This window comes from Kogia breviceps, chromosome 3, assembly GCF_026419965.1.
Source record: "Kogia breviceps isolate mKogBre1 chromosome 3, mKogBre1 haplotype 1, whole genome shotgun sequence".
Taxonomy (NCBI): Eukaryota; Metazoa; Chordata; class Mammalia; order Artiodactyla; family Physeteridae; genus Kogia; species Kogia breviceps.
In genome coordinates this window covers 75,361,864-75,379,931 of record NC_081312.1, presented here as the reverse complement: position 1 = coordinate 75,379,931, position 18,068 = coordinate 75,361,864, and the positions used below count along the sequence as shown (strand labels likewise).

The window sequence follows — 18,068 nt, the reverse complement described above, 5'->3', positions numbered from 1 at the left end:
CCCATGTACTGCAACTAAGACCCAATGCAGCAATTTCAGCCAAAAATTTTTTTAAATTGAAAATAAATAAATAAAATATGACACAAATGACTTATCTATGAAACAGAAACAGACTCACAGACATAGAGAACAGACTTGCGGTTGCCAAGGGGGAGCGGGGAGGGGAGGGATGGACTGGGAGTTTGGGATTAGCAGACGCAAACTATTATATATACAATGGCTAAACAGCAAGGTCCTATTGTATAGCACAGGTAACTATATCCAATATCCTGTGATAAGTCATAATGGAAAAGAATATGAAAAAGAATGTATATATAAGTATAACTGAATCACTTTGCTGTACAACAGAAATTAACACAACATTGTAAATCAACTAAACTTCAATGAAATAAATTTTTTTAAAAAAGAATCTAGCCCACAGAAAAACTCATGCAAATGCAATAGGATATTCACTGGGGTGTTATCCGTAAGACTGAAAAACTGGAACCAACTGAAATGGCCATTAACAGAGGCTTAATTAGTTAAACATACAATACATCCTTAAAATTAACATGGAATAACATGAAGCATTGTTTTAAAGTAGATCTGAAAATCGAAAAGAACATCACTGATAAATTCTGGGAAAAAGACCAAACTGTAGAATTATATGTGTACTATGATGCCATTTTTGTAAAACAGAACAAAACTACATCCCTTGAAAGAAGAAGAAAAAAGTCAGCAAAGGTAGAGACTGCTAATGATGTTTACCGTGGGAAGTTGGGAGAAAGGATTTTTTTTTTTGGACACTGATGCCGTTTGAATTTTCACACTTAGCATACATTAATTTAACAGCAACAGTAAAGTGTCTGTCAGAGGCATTCCTTTCCATCTCCTTCTTACCGACTAAGCAGACTCACATGCTGGCCTCTGCCCCATGCTCCACCCCACCCCTCCTGCCCAGCCCCACTTACAGATGCAGGCAGCAGCCAGCAGGCGGCCAGCAGCGTAGGGGGCTAAGCAGTTCGGGAAGATGGGCTGCACCATGTAGTTGGCAAAGGTGATGGCAATGATGGCCTGGCTGGTGGGCTCGATGATGAGGAGGGAGGTCCAGAGTCGGATGAAGGCAAGGAGTCCCCCGAAGGCCTCGAGGATGTAGGCGTAGCTGGCCCCAGATTTCTTAATGGTGGTGCCCAATTCCGCATAACAAAGGGCCCCAAAGACGGAGAAGAGGCCCCCGACAGCCCAGATGACCAGGGAGAGGCCAAAGGAGGCGCTGTATATGAGCACGCCTTTGGGGGAGACAAAGATGCCCGAGCCAATCATGTTCCCCACAATCAGGCACACGCCGTTCAGCAGCGAGATCTCCTTCTTCAGTTTTACCTGCTCCGACCTGGGGCTGGCTTTATCGGCCAAAGGGGAGGCATCCCTCTCATGCTGGGAGGCCGCTTCATACTTAACACCGTCGACCATGGTGGAGGAGGAGAAGAAAGCCTTCACCAGCTTCCTGGCATTGCCCTCTAAGGAAGAGAGGTGAAGATATATAGCAGGTTGGCAATTACACAGAGAAGTCTCCTCCTCAGGGGCTAGAGTGGGCAAGCCACCCACGCCCACCATTTCAGAGACCTCTCTCTCACCTCCCACCTCCCATGAACCTCTTCTCCATCTAGCTCACCAACTCGAGTCTTTAAAGGACGGCACTCATTCCCCAGAGAGAAAACATGTTTCTCATCATTAGACTGGCACTGGCCACCTGATTTACAAGATAGAAAACTAAATCCCGGTTCTATCGAAACTCACTGGAGACAGGAAGACGAACAATTTGGCAGTTCCCACGTGTAACCATAATGATTTGAGCCTGTGCTTTTCAGCCTGACCCAAAAAAAGTCTGTCTTCCCTCCAATTTCAGTCTCACCTGTCACCTGTGATGAGATGCAACCTTGGGAACCAACCTTGCAAGCAGCTAGTCTGTGGGTTCTCCTCACAACACTGCCCTTTTCCCCCAAGAACCCTGGCTCTGGCAAACCTAAAGGCTTCAGAGAGCTCTTAATGGAAACTCACAACCATCCCCCTGTTCAGGGATTATCCCTTAACAACCCTCAGCTGAACTCTTCAGCCCCAGCAAAGCCCAAGCGGCCCAGCCCCACCCAGAAAGAAGACAGGCCTCCTCTTTTCCGTGCTTTTCCTTTCCCAGATACCATTCCCAGCCCCTAGTGATGTAGGTCTCCGGCCATCAAATCCCTACATATTGCATCACCCAAAACAAAGTATGGATGAGAGATCAGTGATCCAAATGTGCAGCCCAACCTAGAGATGACTGGAGGCAGCTGATGACCACTCCCCACCCAGGAGTTGCTGCTGGAGAGACAGCACCAAAGCAGAGAGGCAAGGAAACAGCTGCAGTGGGGTAGCAAATGCTGGGCATCACGGAGCAGGAGGTGCTGAGAGGAGATCAGGCCAGGCTGGCCAAGCAAGTGGACGGATCCTAGGGCTAGAGGCACTCAGGAAAGGAAGCGATTGGACACTGCAGAGCAGCAAAGGGAGAGTGGGCAAGATGAGTGGGGCTGAGGGAGAGGGTGGGAAGCACACTCACTCCCTGGCCCTGGGTGGAAGCAGGTCCCCGAGGCAGCAGCCACACAGAGACACAGCCTCTGGGAGCTGTGATCTGACCACTCCTGCCTTTCAGCCAGCAGTAAAAGGAAAGGCCGGGCAAATGCTTAAGGATTTAAGTCATATCAAGAAGTCAAGAAGGGTGGAGGGACAGAAGGAGGGGGAGAGGGGTGTTAAGTAACTGTCTGGGTCCAAGGTTCACTGGCCCTTCACGTCTGCAAGAGGAAGGCTAGGAGCTCTTGGCTCAGCACTTTCTGTGATAAGAATGCCCTCTCTCAGGAATCTCCTTTGTCAGCTCTGCTCCAGGACCAGAGGCCCAGAAGAAAGGACTGACGGTCAGCTGGGTGGGTACAGTTTCTGCAGCCCTGGGGAAGCTGTCCCCAAGCAAATTAGCTGAGGACAGGGCTGCAGCTGAGACAGAATGCACAGCCCTCTCTCTCTCCAGGCCCCAGCTTAGCCCCACTTCTCTCTCACCCTGACAAGAAAGGAAGGAAGGTTGCACATTGTGCCACAGAGGCTTATTCACATGCAGATTAGAGGAAGTGTAAGTACAGTCCAACTCGTGATCAGGTATCCTAAGAGAACTCTGCACACTTCCCCACACAGAGTGAGAGGTTGCCGCCCGAAACTTGTGCCATGTCCCCAAGGCTGATCCTCAAGCTGCTTCCAAGAAAACAAGGTCAAGAACGAGACTGAAACCTCTCGCTGCATCCATGCCCAACTCACAGGCCCTTTCATCCTTAAGAAAACATACCAGGATCTATGGGCTAAGCATAATTCCTATAAACAACTTCCCCAAATACAAGTTTACTCCAATTTCCTAAAACTATGGAGAAATAAGATTTCACTGAGCTATACTGGACAGGCCCAGAACAGACAGAGGAAGTTGAGCAATTTGGGGAAAGCATATATTCTGTTTTTAGAGTCTACTTAACTCCGGTATTCTGGGTCTCCTTTACCAACAGAAATACACCCTACTCGTTCTGAAATCCAACTGTCTTTCTGTTCCTTCTCATGCCCTTTCAAACCCCTTTTGGTTATTCAACTACCAAAGAACAAAGATCTAAAAAGCCCTGGGGTAAGGGGGGTGCTTATCTTTACCCTACAACCTCTCCTTCTAGTTCCTTAAACTTTTTTTTTTTTCACCCAGGAGGTGGACCCTGATGTTAGCCTTCCCAGAGATCATGTTTCCCAAGCCACTCTCACCAAAACTTCTGAAATCCATCCAGAAGACTGTCCTTTTTTCTCCCAGCTCCCCCTTAAACGTTCCTATAATAATAGTAATTGTCGGGCTTCCCTGGTGGCGCAGTGGTTGAGAGCCCGCCTGCCAATGAAGGGGACACGGGTTTGTGCCCAGGTCCAGGAAGATCCCACATGCCGCGGAGCGGCTGGGCCCGTGAGCCATGGCCACTAAGCCTGTGCGTCCGGAGTCTGTGCTCCGCAATGGGAGAGTCCACAACAGTGAGAGGCCCGCATACCACAAAAAATAATAATAATAATAATAGTAACTGTCATTTATTGAGCACTTAACCAAGCCAGACATATTGCTTAACACCTACATGTCTTATCTCATTTAATCCCCCCAGCAGCCCCTTAAGGCAGACACTAAGTAAGTCACCTGCCAGGATGCCATAGTAAGGGAGGCAGGTAGGTTAGCCAACAAAGCTCAAGCTCTGTGCTCTCTCTCCAACCTCCCCACCCCCTCTGACCTGCCCAGTCTCTAGCCCTCCTCTTAGGCAAGAAAGCCCTTTAGATGGCTCTCTAATGAACTACCTGGGGGAGGATGTGATTAGATTAAAAGAAAGTCTCTGCTGTCCTTCAGTCTAAAGTCTAGGCTTGGGGACTTCCCTGGTGGCGCTGTGGCTAAGAATCCGCCTGCCAATGAAGGGGACAAGTCCTGGTCCAGGAAGATCCCACATGCCGCGGAGCAACTAAGCCCATGTGCCACAACTACTGAGCCTGCGCTCTGGAGCCTGCGAGCCACAACTACTGAAGCCCACGCGCCGCAACGAAGAGTAGCCCCTGCTCACCGCAACTAGAGAAAGCTCGTGCGCAGCAATGAAGACCCAACGCCGCCAAAAATAAATAATAAATAAAATTAATAAATTTAAAATAAAATAAAGTCTAGGCTAAAGGCTCCAACAAAGCCCATCCATCTCCTTCCTGGCTGCTCCTCCCATTTCTCATCCCTTTGCAGGAATGAGAAACGATTACAAGTCCTCTTGGCAGTGCTGCTCCCACTTCTAAAGCAAACAAAAACACACGGAAACACATCATCACGCCAAGCCTTTTAAGATCAAATTCCCTGGCACCAAGGGTGGGCATGTGTCCTAATGGGGCATAGGGAAAAGGAGTGAAGGGCAGACGAAGGGGAAACTGTAAGGTTAAGTGGGGAGAGATGTGTGCAGGGTTTGTTTTCTGGCTGGTGGTATCTGAAAGGTGAAATCCTCATCGTGGAATCTTGAGACAAAAACCCACTGGGGTGAAACCCACACTCCAGCAAACAGCACACCCTAGTGGTCTCACCAGGAAGTGCTTATCTATATGAATGAAATCCCTTTCCTAGCCTACTCTTCAGTAGACCCACTCAAACTGGACGGAGGAGGCTGACTTCAGAGAAAATATGCCCGCTTTTCTCACACACTTCCCAGCACCAGCTCCGTGGGCAGGAATGCACCATCCTTGGCGGCTCGCATTCCCCCCTGAGACCCCAGCTCTCGGGGTCATGCCTCCACCATTCAGGCAGCCTGGGACCAGCAGGACCTGTCCTGAAGTGCTCTCCCACCCCAGGCTTTACAAGAGAAACTTGCAGAGCCTGGAATCCCAGGAGATAACAGCGTTCCAGATACGCAGCACCCGTCTCCTTCCTGTCTGAGGTGCATACCTCTCTGAGGACCTAGTGGAGATTACTGGACAACACACTCATCCTACAGGAGAAGTTTCAGATTCAGGGGTTCAGGGAACACAGGGATCAGGGCCCCAGCAGGCAGGGGAGCCCCGCACCCTGACCCCACCTGTGAATATGGCAAAACCAAAACACGCTTTCTCCAGGGACCAGCGTACAGTTCAGCGTCTTGGTTCCTCAGTCAAGCCCAGGGAGCTAAGGTGAAAAGACACTTTCTCCCCCAGACACCCACGTCCTGCCTTCCTAGCTCCCACTGGGCTGTGCTGCCTTCCTGAATATCAGGAACAGAAAACAGAAACACTCTGCTACAGATGGATTCCCCCATCTCCCCAGGCTGGGAGCTCAGTTACTCCCTCCCCCATTCTCCATTTGTTTTTCTATATTCCACTGTAGCTATGACAGTCCCTTTATAAAAAAAAAAAAGTGCAGCAAGAAAGAAAGTGTTTACTTCTGTGGCCAGGGCCTCCACGAATGCAGCGCTGAAGTCTCTGGGTAGAGGGCTCTGCATGGGGAGGGCTGGGGCTGGGAAAATAAGAGGCTCGTGGGTCTCCAGGTCAGCCAATTCTCAGGACTCACTCCATCCTCCTCTGACACTTACCCTCTCGCCCACTGTCCCTCCTCTCCCATCTCTTACCTGTCCTGAGATCTTCGGGCAGGTGCGAGGAGGAGGAGGAGGAGGAGGAGGAGGAGGAGGAGGAGGAGCTACCAGCACTCGGGAGGAGGGGCAGGTGCTGGGAAAGGGAACCCGGGGTAAGGCTCACGCTCCAGCAGCTGTTGACTCTGAAGAGCAGAAAAGGCGGTGTGACTCCGGGGACCAATATGGAAAACAGGAAAACACATGTGTGACTCTGGCCGGCAGCAGGGAGGGGCCAGGGAACGGGTTGGATCTGGGACAGCCTGTTCAGACCCAGAAGACCTTGACGCCTGCTCGCCTCCAGGCACCTTCTCCACTTGGAGCCTCGGGTCCTCCTCCCCTCTACGTTCAGCCCCTGAACTTCCTGGTTGTCCGGTATTTACTGAGCTCTTGAGTTCTCCCAGTGACCTAGACCTACAGTGCTCTCCTGATGCCCTTAACAACTCCCCTCCCCGCTCATTCCATTCCCTACTCATCTCCCACTCACATACTATCCTTGGCCCTGTGGAGGGCATAGGATCGATGGTTAGGGCGTTGGAACTCTGCGGTCCCATCTCAAGAGGCTCAGTGCCATTTCAGCCCCTATGTAAGCCACTGCATGCCAAGGAAGGCCAGTTGTGGGGTTATAGCCACGCACACACCCAAACACTAAGCAAGCCCGCTCACATCTCAGGTCCCCAGGTGGTTCACGTGATGCGTGTATTGCCAGGTAAGAGCCATCCAAGTGGACCAGAGCAAGCCCTGGCACCCTGGGCAAGCCAGTGAGTTGGCACCCCCTCAAACCAGCATTATTTAAATATCTGTTGAATGTTTATGTAGCAGAAGTGGGGGAATACCGATTTTCTCGGAATAAAAACTGGAAGCTTCAGTCTTTCTCTTCAAAATTAGAGCTTAATGCATGAATTCATTACATGCAGTTTTCTGAAGCAGACAGATTTTGGTAGGCATATCAAATCATTCTGAATGTAGACAATGGCATAAATCTCAGGGAGTGGCACTTCACAGCATGTAGCACATTTTCAGAATTCCAGCTGTGACCACTGCCTTTAGGCAACTATCAGCTGGCTGGTCTAACCCTGCAACTTGTACCTGTACCTGAGTGTTGCAGAATTATTCTAGAGACAGGTGGTCTAGGTGAGCAGTCGTCAAGGATTCTGTCAGTGGAGGGGAGCCAACTTACAGTTCACCAAGAGACAGAAGTCTGAGTTCATTGGCTCCAAACGTCTGAATTACCCTAAGGATAATTTAGCGCCCTTTTAGACCCAGGCTGCTTGCCCAGCTGGCCTGCCCCTTAATCCCACTCTGGGCTCAAATCCAAGTTGTAAATGAGGGAAGTTCCTAGGAAGACAGCCCTAAAGCTGCCCCTGTTGGCACTGGCCCCTGCTCCCTCTCCCTCCACTCCAGCCACACTGGCCTCCTTGCTGTTGCCACACAAGCATGCTCCCTGCCACCTCAGGGCTTCTGCAATGGCTGTTCCTTCTGCCTGGAACATTCTCCCCCATGTTATTGTTCATTCCCTCACTCACTCCATTCAGGTCTGTACTTAAGCACCAATCTATCAGAGACCTTCCCTGAGGAGTCTTGGAAGGAGTAACTTCTTCCCTCTGTCAATCTCCATCCCCTTCATGGGCCGGACTTTTCTTCAAAGGCACCCACTATCACCTGGAGTTTGTTTGCTGTCACCTCCCCCACTAGCATGCAGCACCACCAGAGCTTTACTCACTGGTATCCCCAACGCAGGGCCCGTGCAGACAAACAAATGTTTGCTGGAAGCATAAATGAATGAACAATGCCCTTCCTCCTAGACTGATTTCCCAGTTGGGCTCCGGGAATGTCCTGAACTTGCCCTTCAGGCCCACCTATGCTGCAGCTGCTCTGGCTCCTAATCAACGAGTATTGGTGGGGGGGGGATTTATTCTTTTTGATAGTAATGGGTTGAAGGGAAGGAAAAGAGTATAGGTTTTACAGTTTTACTTGGCGGTCTAGAATGATTTGAAAGGGACTTTCTGCTTCCTCAGCGGGAAAACAAAAACAAAAAGCCCCTCATCTAACGCGCCTTCCCCGGCTTGGAAGCTCCCGGCTGTTCTGCCCCACACCCAGGCTCAGGTGGCCGGTCTGGGTGCGGCGAGCACAAGGTGCGACGTCCGCGAAGAAGGGGTGAAAGGGAAGAGGGGGCGAAGACAGAGGGAGGCGAACGCTCAGGTTCACGCAAATGCATGCGGGTTCGAGGAAAGTGGAACCGCACGCCCTTCAGCGGGAACGCGCAGCGCTCACCTTTGCCCCTTTCTCCCGCCCTGCCCCCCACTCCCAGCCTAGCTCACCCGGCCCGGCCCCCTGACGTCGTCCCCGCCGTTTCCCGTTACTTCCCTCTTTCTCTCGGCCCCCGGATCCGTGTCTGCGGCCCGAAGATCTCTCCTTCGCACCCCGACCCAGCCACCGCCCGCCTCCAAAGCCCCTCTGGGAGTCTCGGTCGCCTCCGAAGTCCAGGTCTGGCTGCGGCGGCCGAAGCGGGCTCTGCCCTGGGGCATCAGGACCCCACCTCACCCGGACCCCTTCGTTCCCTCCACCTGGCCAAGCAGTCCTCGCCCCTCCCCCCCGGGCTCCAGGAAGCGCTAGAAGAGAGGGCTTGTGGTGGGTGTAGGCGAAGATCGCAAAGGTCCGAGAACCGAGAGGTCCCGCAAGCCGCTCCCCTGCCCTGTCCTGGCTCAGGCACAGCTGCGCTGCCCCTGGGAAATGAAAATGACCGCGGATAACCTTAGACGCGTCCTCCGCCCCAGGAACGCTCAGCTTCCTCTTCCCTCCCTCCCAATCCAGCTCGAGCTGGCGGGCCCGACGGGGGTCTGGGCTAGGGCCCCGAACCCAGGCAACCCCGCCTCCAGCCCCGAGACGCTCTCGGCTGAAACTCGGGAGGGACTGTGGATCGCAAAGCCCCGTGGGGGAGGGGAGGGAGCGGCGCCAGCTTGGAGCCAGGGGAGGGGTCTCCCGGAAGGGCGACTCAACTCTCCGCCCCCTCGGGGAAGCTGTTGCGTCAGCTTCGAGATCCCAAATTAAAGAAAGTGGTCTCTTGGGCTTCCTTGGTGGTGCAGTGGTTGAGAATCTGCCTGCCAATGCGGGGAACACGGGTTCAAGCCCTTGTCTGGGAGGATCCCACATGCCGCGGAGCAACTGGGCCCGTGAGCCACAATACTGACCCTGCGCGTCTGGAGCCGCGATAGTGAGAGCCCCGCGCACCGCGATGAAGAGTGGCCCCCGCTTGCCACAACTAGAGAAAGCCCTCGCACAGAAACGAAGACCCAACACAGCCATAAATAAATAAATTTGTAAAAAGTGGTCTCCACCGGGCCGGGAAGGTGTCGGGCCGTAGGGCCGCCGCCAGGAGGCAGCACTTAACCAAAAATGTCCGCGCTGAGGGTGTCCGGGAGGCTAGAGTCCCCAACGCACCTTTCATCTGAAGAGTCTTAGTGGCAGAGTGGACCAATAAAAGAGGAGGTTGCTGGGCTAATTCAAGGAAAGGGATGTGAAAATGTTTCACCACGTATTAAACCTAAAAGATGACTTGTAAATAATACAATTTACTTTAGTAGACTTTATGGACAGTCCAGCTTTGGCATCTTTTAAAGCCTCTCTGCAGAGATTCATAGAGGACGACCCACGTTCAAGACCAGTCTGGTGGAAAGGTACATAGCTTAAGAGATTTCCCAGCTACCAGGCAAGAAAAAAAGAGTGTAGCCCGAGGTCATAATTTACCCATCCTGAAGCTGGGTCATTTAACACAGAATTTAGCCTGTACTGATTGAGCAGGGATTTGACAGCCATGGGAAAAGAAAAGGAATATGTTACAATAAATTATGTAAGTAATAAGGAAATAATATGCAAAGCAATGTATTGTGTGAGTGGGTGGTTTATAGCTGTCAGTTCCCACCGTTCTTGCATGGAGTGACAGTGATTTGGGGTGACAGTGATTTTGATCTTTTTTGAGCCGTCCTAAGGCGGAAGCCAATGAAGGAACAGGAAATAAGACACTTCCCAAATAGTTCGCTCTTCTTCAACCTTAGAATTTAGTCACGGTATGCAAAAATGGGAAGAGGTTGCAAAACGAGGTGGAATTATCTACCCAGAGTCACCTTCACTTAATGTTCTTTCTCCAACATCATCATTATTCATCACAACAGTTTAAAAAGCACCAACTTTCCCAGTGCACTTGCACAAAAATTACTGTATACAGACCTGACAGAAGGATATTTGAATAAACTTGTTGGACGAAAACATCAATGGACAACAATGTGTTAAAGCCAAATGCAGGCTGTGATGCCCTGGAGAGGCAAAGGAGTTTAAGTAACAGAGGAAAGACATGAAGCTCAGATTCCGGATGCTTCCCACCATTGTTAACTCTAGCCTTTGCCAGATGAAGTCCAGAGGCTGAAAGACATTCAGTTAGGGGATGATGAAACTGCTTTCCTGTGGCTTAGAGTCTGATGAAGTCATTGAGGAGTGCTGTCCTAGTGCCAGACCCACTCCCCTGCAACAGTGTTCCATGAGGTCCCTGAGAATGCTGATGATGTTAGCTGTCAGCACTGGAGTTCTCTTTCTCTCTCCCTCTCAAAATCTTAACCCATGGATTGTCCCCCCCTGCCACATCACTCTAACCACATCAAAGGCTGAACTCATCTTCCTTCCAAAGACCTTTCCCCTCCCAGTTTTCCTACTTTTCCAGATCAAGCTTCCCATCTGCCCCAAAGTCCTCCAGCTCTCGCTCCTTGACTCCCACAGCTATTAAATTAGTGCATGTGTTCAGTTCTGCATGTGGAGTTCATACTGTCCACATTATTTGTTCCCCTTAATGCATGTGGCCTTTTTTATGATCTTGCACCCATAGTGTGTGAGCTACTAAAAGATAGAGGAGTGTTGCTGGTTCAACTCCTTTATATAGTGTTGATAGTTCCTACGAATCTTGAATGTTGCCGACGTTATTTTTCCAGCCCTTGGCTCCTACTACATGATCCTCCAACTGTAAATTATGTAATGGGATTGCAGTGCTGTCTGCCTCAGCCGTCTATCTCAGAACCAGCCAAAGGCACATGGAGCCTAGCCTGGGAAAGGTGTTACTCAGTCATTACTGCAACTGTAAAACAGTAAATCCACAGCCACATTTTGGTTCAATTTCCTGATCTCTGAAAATTACAAGCTATCTCTACAGTGATTGCTTCCTGATCTGTCTTATCCACTTTATGGGTTTATTATGAAAATTTATAAAGAAGTGTTTTGTATCATTTATACAGAAGTGTTTTGATAACTGAAAATTAAGTGTACAAATGTAAAATGGTAATGGTACTCTATTGTCTTACTTCCCTTGCTTAGTTTTTTGGGTCCATCCATTGGCTTATAGCCAAGGTTCTTTTATTCCCATCCCTTCTTCTAGTTCAGCCCTCCCCTATACCATTCTTATTGTTATCAAAACAGCTGCTTTTACTTCTTAAACCAGGACCCACCCTTCCCCTCTTTCAAAGCACAGTTCAGAGCCACCTCCTGTGGAAAAACTTCCCAGTCTTGCAGAAGGAAACAATAAACTTCCAGATAGGCCATTACACCACTCCCTCAGGTTCCCCCAGTCAGCATGTGTTTAAGTGTCTAGCCTAGCACAAGAGTAATGGCTACTTTTGTAGGAGCTTCACCATTTATAAAGCACTTTCACTTACCTTATCATTCTTAAAATGTTTTCATAAATGTGATATATTTTAAGCTTTTTCTTCAATGAAGAAATTAGGGATAAATGACTTCCCCAAGGCAAGTACAGGCATACCTCGGAGCTAACCACCACAACAAAGCAAATATCACAATAAAGTGAGTCACAGGAATTTTTTAGTTTCCCAGTACATGTAAAATTATGTTTACACTATATTATAGTCTATTAAGTGTGCAATAGCATTATGTCTAAAAAAAAAGTACATACCTTATTCGAAAAATCTTATTGCTAAAAAATGCCAAAACAATTACAATAGCAACATCAAAGATCACTGGATCACAGATCAGCATAACAAATAATAATGCCAAAGCTTGAAATATTTCAAGCATTACCAAAATGTGACACAAAGGCACAAAGAGAACAAATGCTGTTTGAAAATCTGGCACTGATAGACTTGCTCTATGCAAGGTTGCTACAAACCTTTAATTTGTAAAAAATGCAATACCTGCAAAGCACAATAAAAGTATGTCTGTGAGTGATAAAAGAAAGAGGGAAGAAGCCACGGATCTGGGTTTGCCACTTACTACTACCTACCTCACAAGGTTTTTGTGAGGGTAATATTACACAATGTGTGGTGGTAGCTCTTATAAAAATGGAATCAGATCTTAGCTCCAATACCTCTTCCTCAAGAAAGCCTTATTAGACAGCCTACTCCAGATCAAGTTCCCATCATATGCTCACAAGCAGCACCTACTTCCCTTCCCAGCACTCAGCTGTAATATTACAGTAATGTGTATGATTATTTATCATCATCTCTATCTAGACTAGGAGCTCTATCTGAATAGGGACGTCTGCTCTGCTCTCCACACCGAATACAGTGCTTATCTCATACAAGTTCTTCAATTTCGTTTGATAAATGAGAACTGAAACCCAAATTTTCTGATTCACTCTAAATTTGACTCTTAGGCTGGGGGAAATATGTTACAGTGATGCCAGAAGACAGAATGCGGTCACGTGGATGTTACTCAACTGAGAAAATAAATTTCAAAGGACTAGAGACCTCTGCTGGGCAATGAGGGGGGTGGGGGAAAACAGTTCGGAACGGTTTAGTCTGGGCGCACGCGACTTCCGCACGGTTGTAACCACCACTGAGAATGCATACGCTGAACGACCGTTCTCGCCCAAAAATCCCTGGACACAGTTTTTTCCCTCTTTTCCGTACGATGAGCCAAGATGGCGTAGCCCTTGATTGAAAACCAGATTCAAGATGGCGACTTCCGGCTTCCCGCGCAGCGTCGCGCGAGGCCAAGAGGCCACGCCCACTTTCCGGCTCCTGCGCCTCAGCATGGCTGCTTTGCGTTTACTGCTGTCTAGTAAGCGGGTGTAGGGTCCGGGGGCTCAGGGGTTCGTGGAGGCGGGCCCTGGACGCCTGGGCTGGCTGCACGGCCTCTCTCCCAACTCTGCCGTTTTCCCAGCAGGTGTCCGGAGGCTGCACTGCGGCGCCGCGGCTCGGGCGGGCAGTCAGTGGCGACTCCAGTGAGTGCCAGTCTGGGGGGAACTGAGGGGCCAGAAGCTGGGCTGAGTCCTCACGGAAATGTTTTTTCTCCACCCAGGCAGGGCCTTGCTGCCAATCCCTCCGACTATGGGCCCCTTACGGAGCTCCCAGACTGGTCTTACGCGGGTGAGCGCTGATCTGACAGTTAACTCTACTTTGGAGATTTTCACCCAGAGGGAACGCCCCTGGTCGGAGGGGGGTTGGGGGTAGTGTCAAGGTGCGGGTTGTGTCTGAGCGAACCACGTATTGAACTTTGTATTTGGAGTTTGGGGGAAGAAATCCTATTATTTATTTTATAAATTAAATTACGCCTATGGATAGTAAAGCTAGACAGGATCTTCTTGGCTTGTGGGGATAAGCAGAAGCTAACTCTGATGTGGGGCAATCCCGTGGGAGGGACAAGACTTTATGTGTCTAAGAGGGACGTGGTTTTTTTAAAGTTACGAAGAACCGCCCTTCTGTGTGGTGAGTACATTGTTGAGAATTTGTTACCAAGTGCAGGTAGAGCTCTTCGAGAGGCTGCCTAAATGAGCGTCTCAGAAAGAGGCTTAGAAGAGTGAGGACAGAGGATGACGGGCTCTCTTCAGAAAAGTTTCTTCCTTTACCCTAAAACGAAACAAAACAAAATGCCCTAGAAAGGAAGGACCTTAGAAAAGTTGAAGTCACTCCCCACTGCATTGGGACTCCAGTTCACAGTGGTAAAATTGAGGCCTACAGAAGTAAATTGCTCAGGAGCACACAGCTAGATAATAGCAAAGCCAGGAGTAGAACTGGGCAGAGGCCAGGCCCCCTTCAACGGCACAGAAACCTGAGTATTGGATTCTATAGGAGTATGAACCTTCTTTTTTTTTTTGAAACTTCTTAATCAGATACTTGGTGGCTGAGGAGGATGGTGAAGATCTTTTTCCTACTTGTTATTTACTGTAGGAAGCCTAGGAGCTTGAATTTTTTAAAATTTATTTTATTTTTACTTATTTATTTTTGGCTGCGTTGGGTCTTCGCTGCTCTGTGTGGGCTTTCTTTAGTTGCCACGAGCAGGGGCTATTCTTCGTTGCGGTGCACGGGCTTCTCATTGTGGTGGCTTCTCTTGTTGGGAGCACGGGCTCTAGGCGCCTGGGCTTCAGTAGTTGTGGCACACGTGCTCAGTAGTTGTGGCTCACAGGCTCTAGAGCGCAGGCTCAGTAGTTGTGGCACACGGGCTTAGTCGCTCCGTGGCATGGAGCAATCCCTGGCTCCCGGACCAGGGATTGAACCCTCGTCCCTTGGCAGGCAGATTCTTAACCACTGTGCCACCAGGGAAGCCCACGGAATTGATTCCTAATCCAGGCTTCTCTACTTGCTAACTTTGTGGTTAGCAAGTTACTTAATGGTATCTCTCAGTTTCCACAAATGTAAAAGAAGAATACCTATCTCAGATGGTTCTTGGAAGGATAAAATGAAACAACCAGTGTAAAGCACCTGTTATACACAGTATTGGTTCCCTTTCCTGATGAATATTATCTCTTATTTGTCTTGCCTTCAAACTTTTGGACAGAGCTTTCACTGTTTCTTTCTTTCTTTGTAGAAAGTATCCTTTTAATCTCTGTATAAACTACTTGAGATCAGATACTGCATTTTTTCAGCAAGTCAGCATACATTTATAAGATTTTTATTTTGGGCCTACACTATACTACAGCGAAAGTAGGGATACAGTCCCTAATCCCAAGGAACTTAAAGTCTAACTGGAAAAACAAAGCATGGACATTTTAAAAATTAAGTAATAATATTTCAGTGCTCTGCCCCTTTCCAGAAGGATTTGAGGTGGCTAAATAAGGCTAAAAACAATCAGTAGTACAATAAATGTCCCCAAACAGAGAGATGAATATTAAATGATGGAGATGCATTTCTTTCAGAAGAGAGAGCTGACAGAGTTGAAGAGGTTAGAGAAGGATTTCTGGGACAAGTAGAGCTTGAGGTTGGCCTAAGAATGAGAATTTGGCTGGAAGGAAAGGAAAAGAGGGTGTTTGTTTCATTATAGAGTGAGACAGAACTCAGCAAGGACTCACTGGTAAGTAGAACAGTAATCACATTGCTTGAGTGGAGGGTTTCTGAAGATAAAACAGGAGATTCAGCATTGCAAAGGACCTTGAATTCTAGGCTAATGAGGGAGGGGTAAGTAAAATAGAGTAGGAACATTCCTAGGAGCTTATTCTTGGTGGTTCTGGCATACCTCACCATTGAGGGAAGTGTTCTAGGGGAATTAAGCTACAGTGGGTGTGAAATGGAAAAAAGGAGCTCAAGATTTGTTCTTCCCTCTTTCCTATCACAGCGCTTTCCCAGGGTCCTGCAGGCCTTCTCTAACACTTGACTTTTCTCTCACTTCTATCTGCAGATGGCCGTCCTGCTCCTCCAATGAAAGGCCAGCTTCGAAGAAAAGCCCAAAGGGAAAAGTTTGCAGTGAGTGGCCAGAGCCCACACAGAGAAAACTGTGTGTAATCAGGGGGAGAAAATTTAAATTGTAATTTGTCTTTAGTTGGCACCTAAGCTAACACGTACCCCTCACTCCGAGGTTTTACCCGCCAGAGGTTTTTTTTTTTTTTTTTTTTTTTTGTGGAGCACAGGCTCCGGACACGCAGGCTCAGTGGCCATGGCTCACGGGCCCAGCCGCTCTGCGGCATGTGGGATCTTCCCGGACCCGGGCACGAACCCGTGTCCCCTGCATCGGCAGGCGGATTCTCAACTACTGCGCCACCAGGGAAGCCCCTCGCCAGAGGTTTTAACAGTACCGGGAGAAGGGAGGATAGAGTGGGGCACTCCTAGGGCAGGAACCAATAGTAGACACCCATTTTGCTGCCTTCCTCCTGCTTCCCAGCCCAGGACCTGGTTCCACCCCTTCCCCAGTCAGTGGTGTCATTTTCCAGCTGAAACCTCTGACTTTGATCTGTGAATGAAAGGATATATGGTGCAGAGCTCAAGCCCCAGATGTTATCCACACTGTTTTCCTGTCTGTTTCAGAGACGAGTTGTACTGCTGTCTCAGGAAATGGATGCTGGATTACAGGCATGGCAGCTCAGGCAGCAAGAGAAGTTGCAGGAAGAAGAAAGGAAGCAGCAGAATGCTCTTAAACCCAAAGGGGCTCTACTGCAGAACCCACGACCAAGTCAATAAAAAGCAACTTCTGTCTCCCCCGGCCTGGCTCTGGCTTTCTTTTCTATCACCTAGATGTGTCATCCCAGCCAGAAGAAAGCCTTTATGTTCCCCATCTGTCTTCAGGGCAAATGAGGATGGACACCAGGAAGAACAGGCTGTAAGATCACTGCCTGGACGTGTTGGCACAGTGCCCTCACTCCAGCTCCATTCCGGTTCAGCAGACTCTTGCTCGGGGGTATTGACCCCCTCTTTTGCAGGCCATAGGACTGGCCCAACTTTGCTGCTCTGCAAACATGAAAAAGGGGGCAACAGTTTTCCTGGCTTTAGCCACACACTCAAGCCTTTAACAGCCCATACATAGTTCAGGCCTCATGCAGTTACACATTAATAAATGTTTTGATGAAAAAGTCTTTCCAGCTGAGATCCACTTTTTGGCAAGCAACTGATATCAGTTTTTGTAAACTTCAGATACATGGCCCTAGAGGATACTCCCACTGGGAAGGCTGACACGGGAGCAGCAGACTTGGGTGTTGCATGTTCTGCTAAAGAGTGGGATCCTGAGGTTTCTGTGGTTCTGACTGAATTCCAGAGGTTGGCTGGAGAGAGGCCTGTACTTCCCAACCCCCACTTGTGTAGGGGAGCCTTGCAGTGCTCAGCCCCCAAACTGACTGTGGAATAGGTACTTAATAGCCACCATATATTTCCCACAGATCTGTTAGCTGCACAGGCCCCAGGGAAACCTTTCATTTTATTGATCATGGCTCCTCCCATGGATTCTGAGGGGAAAAGGACCTTTGCTCCCATTACAATACCAAGCACTGGGCTTTTCTTCCATTCTCCTGCCACAAATAATGTGACAGTTCTTTTATCTCTAGGATTTCTGGAACTTCCTGTCTGACATAATTTCTGTCCAACCTCCTTTATTCCTTCCCTTGCTTTCTTTCCCTCCCTTCTTCTCCACCCCCCCCCACACACACCAACCTCCTTCCTCTCTTCGCTGACCAATGCAGTTCTTGGATCTTAGATTTCGCTGATGGTTGGGTTTTCTGTGTCCTACACTTTTCCTGCCTCTGTTGTGTTGCTTTTCCAGATCTAGCCCTCAGCCTCTTATCTGTCTCCCTTTCCCACCGTCAGCTCTAGCCAGCCCTCCCCCTTCCCTTCATACCTACACCTTTTGTTCTCAGAGTCTAGTCAGCCCCTGAAGGAGGAGATTATCTCCTTTTCCGGTATAGAGCGGGAACTAAACCCCGTAGGCCTGACTCCCATTCTCTCTTCTGCAGTTTCACCAAACTTGATTTGCCTTTCCCCGGATTTCATGGCCTTGCACTCCTTTCCTCCCCAGCCAGTTCTAGTTCAAGGGGCAGCAGATTGCAAAGGACAATAAAAAAGAGGGCACATTCGTCTTTCTCCGGGGACAGGACCCCCAGATCCAGTGTGGTGGTGGGGTTTGGTATTGTTGATTTTTTTTTTTTTTTTTTTTTTTTTTTTTGGTACGCGGGCTTCTCAGTGTTGTGGCCTCTCCCGTTGCAGAGCACAGGCTCCACGGCCATGGCTCACGGGCCCAGCCACTCCTAGG

At 49.0% G+C, this 18,068-nt stretch overlaps 2 protein-coding genes across 12 annotated transcripts in view; one reads left to right on the top strand and one right to left on the bottom strand.

Moving 5' to 3' along the window:
* The window catches only part of SLC7A7 (solute carrier family 7 member 7), a 35,527-nt gene extending 26,489 nt beyond the window's left edge, over window positions 1-9,038 (bottom strand). The window contains exons 1-3 of one of the 10 annotated variants that reach the window (XM_067028800.1): window positions 6,126-6,569; window positions 5,940-6,013; window positions 951-1,496 (exon numbers count right to left, since the gene is read on the bottom strand). In XM_067028800.1, the coding sequence (XP_066884901.1) occupies window positions 951-1,449 (499 nt within the window). In that variant the 5' untranslated portion in view covers window positions 1,450-1,496; window positions 5,940-6,013; window positions 6,126-6,569. Of the gene's footprint in view, window positions 1-950; window positions 1,497-1,853; window positions 3,373-3,792; window positions 4,017-4,616; window positions 5,838-5,939; window positions 6,014-6,125; window positions 6,570-8,446; window positions 8,855-8,879 lie in introns of those variants that run through there. The other 9 variants (XM_067028802.1, XM_067028804.1, XM_067028801.1 and 6 more) reach the window with 9 other exon arrangements.
* Window positions 9,039-13,116: 4,078 nt separating this feature from the next.
* Window positions 13,117-16,527, top strand: MRPL52 (mitochondrial ribosomal protein L52). Of its 2 annotated transcripts, none has more exons than XM_059058772.2 (5): window positions 13,117-13,181; window positions 13,284-13,344; window positions 13,422-13,489; window positions 15,735-15,799; window positions 16,358-16,527. In XM_059058772.2, the coding sequence occupies exons 1-5, from the start codon at window positions 13,154-13,156 to the stop codon at window positions 16,508-16,510; spliced, it is 375 nt and encodes a 124-aa protein (XP_058914755.1). In that variant the 5' UTR covers window positions 13,117-13,153; the 3' UTR covers window positions 16,511-16,527. The 2 variants fall into 2 exon arrangements, with proteins under 2 accessions (XP_058914755.1, XP_058914756.1); XM_059058773.2 differs by having other exon boundaries at window positions 13,128-13,181; window positions 13,287-13,344.
* Window positions 16,528-18,068: the final 1,541 nt, after the last annotated feature.

Bases quoted from the DNA above. Each gene is read 5' to 3' on its own strand.
- MRPL52 (XM_059058772.2), top strand. From the start codon at position 13,154: ATGGCTGCTTTGCGTTTACTGCTGTCTA. The intron at 13,345-13,421 runs GTGAGTGCCAGT...TTCTCCACCCAG, and splicing joins GGCAGTCAGTGGCGACTCCA to GCAGGGCCTTGCTGCCAATC. The intron at 15,800-16,357 runs GTGAGTGGCCAG...TGTCTGTTTCAG, and splicing joins CCCAAAGGGAAAAGTTTGCA to AGACGAGTTGTACTGCTGTC.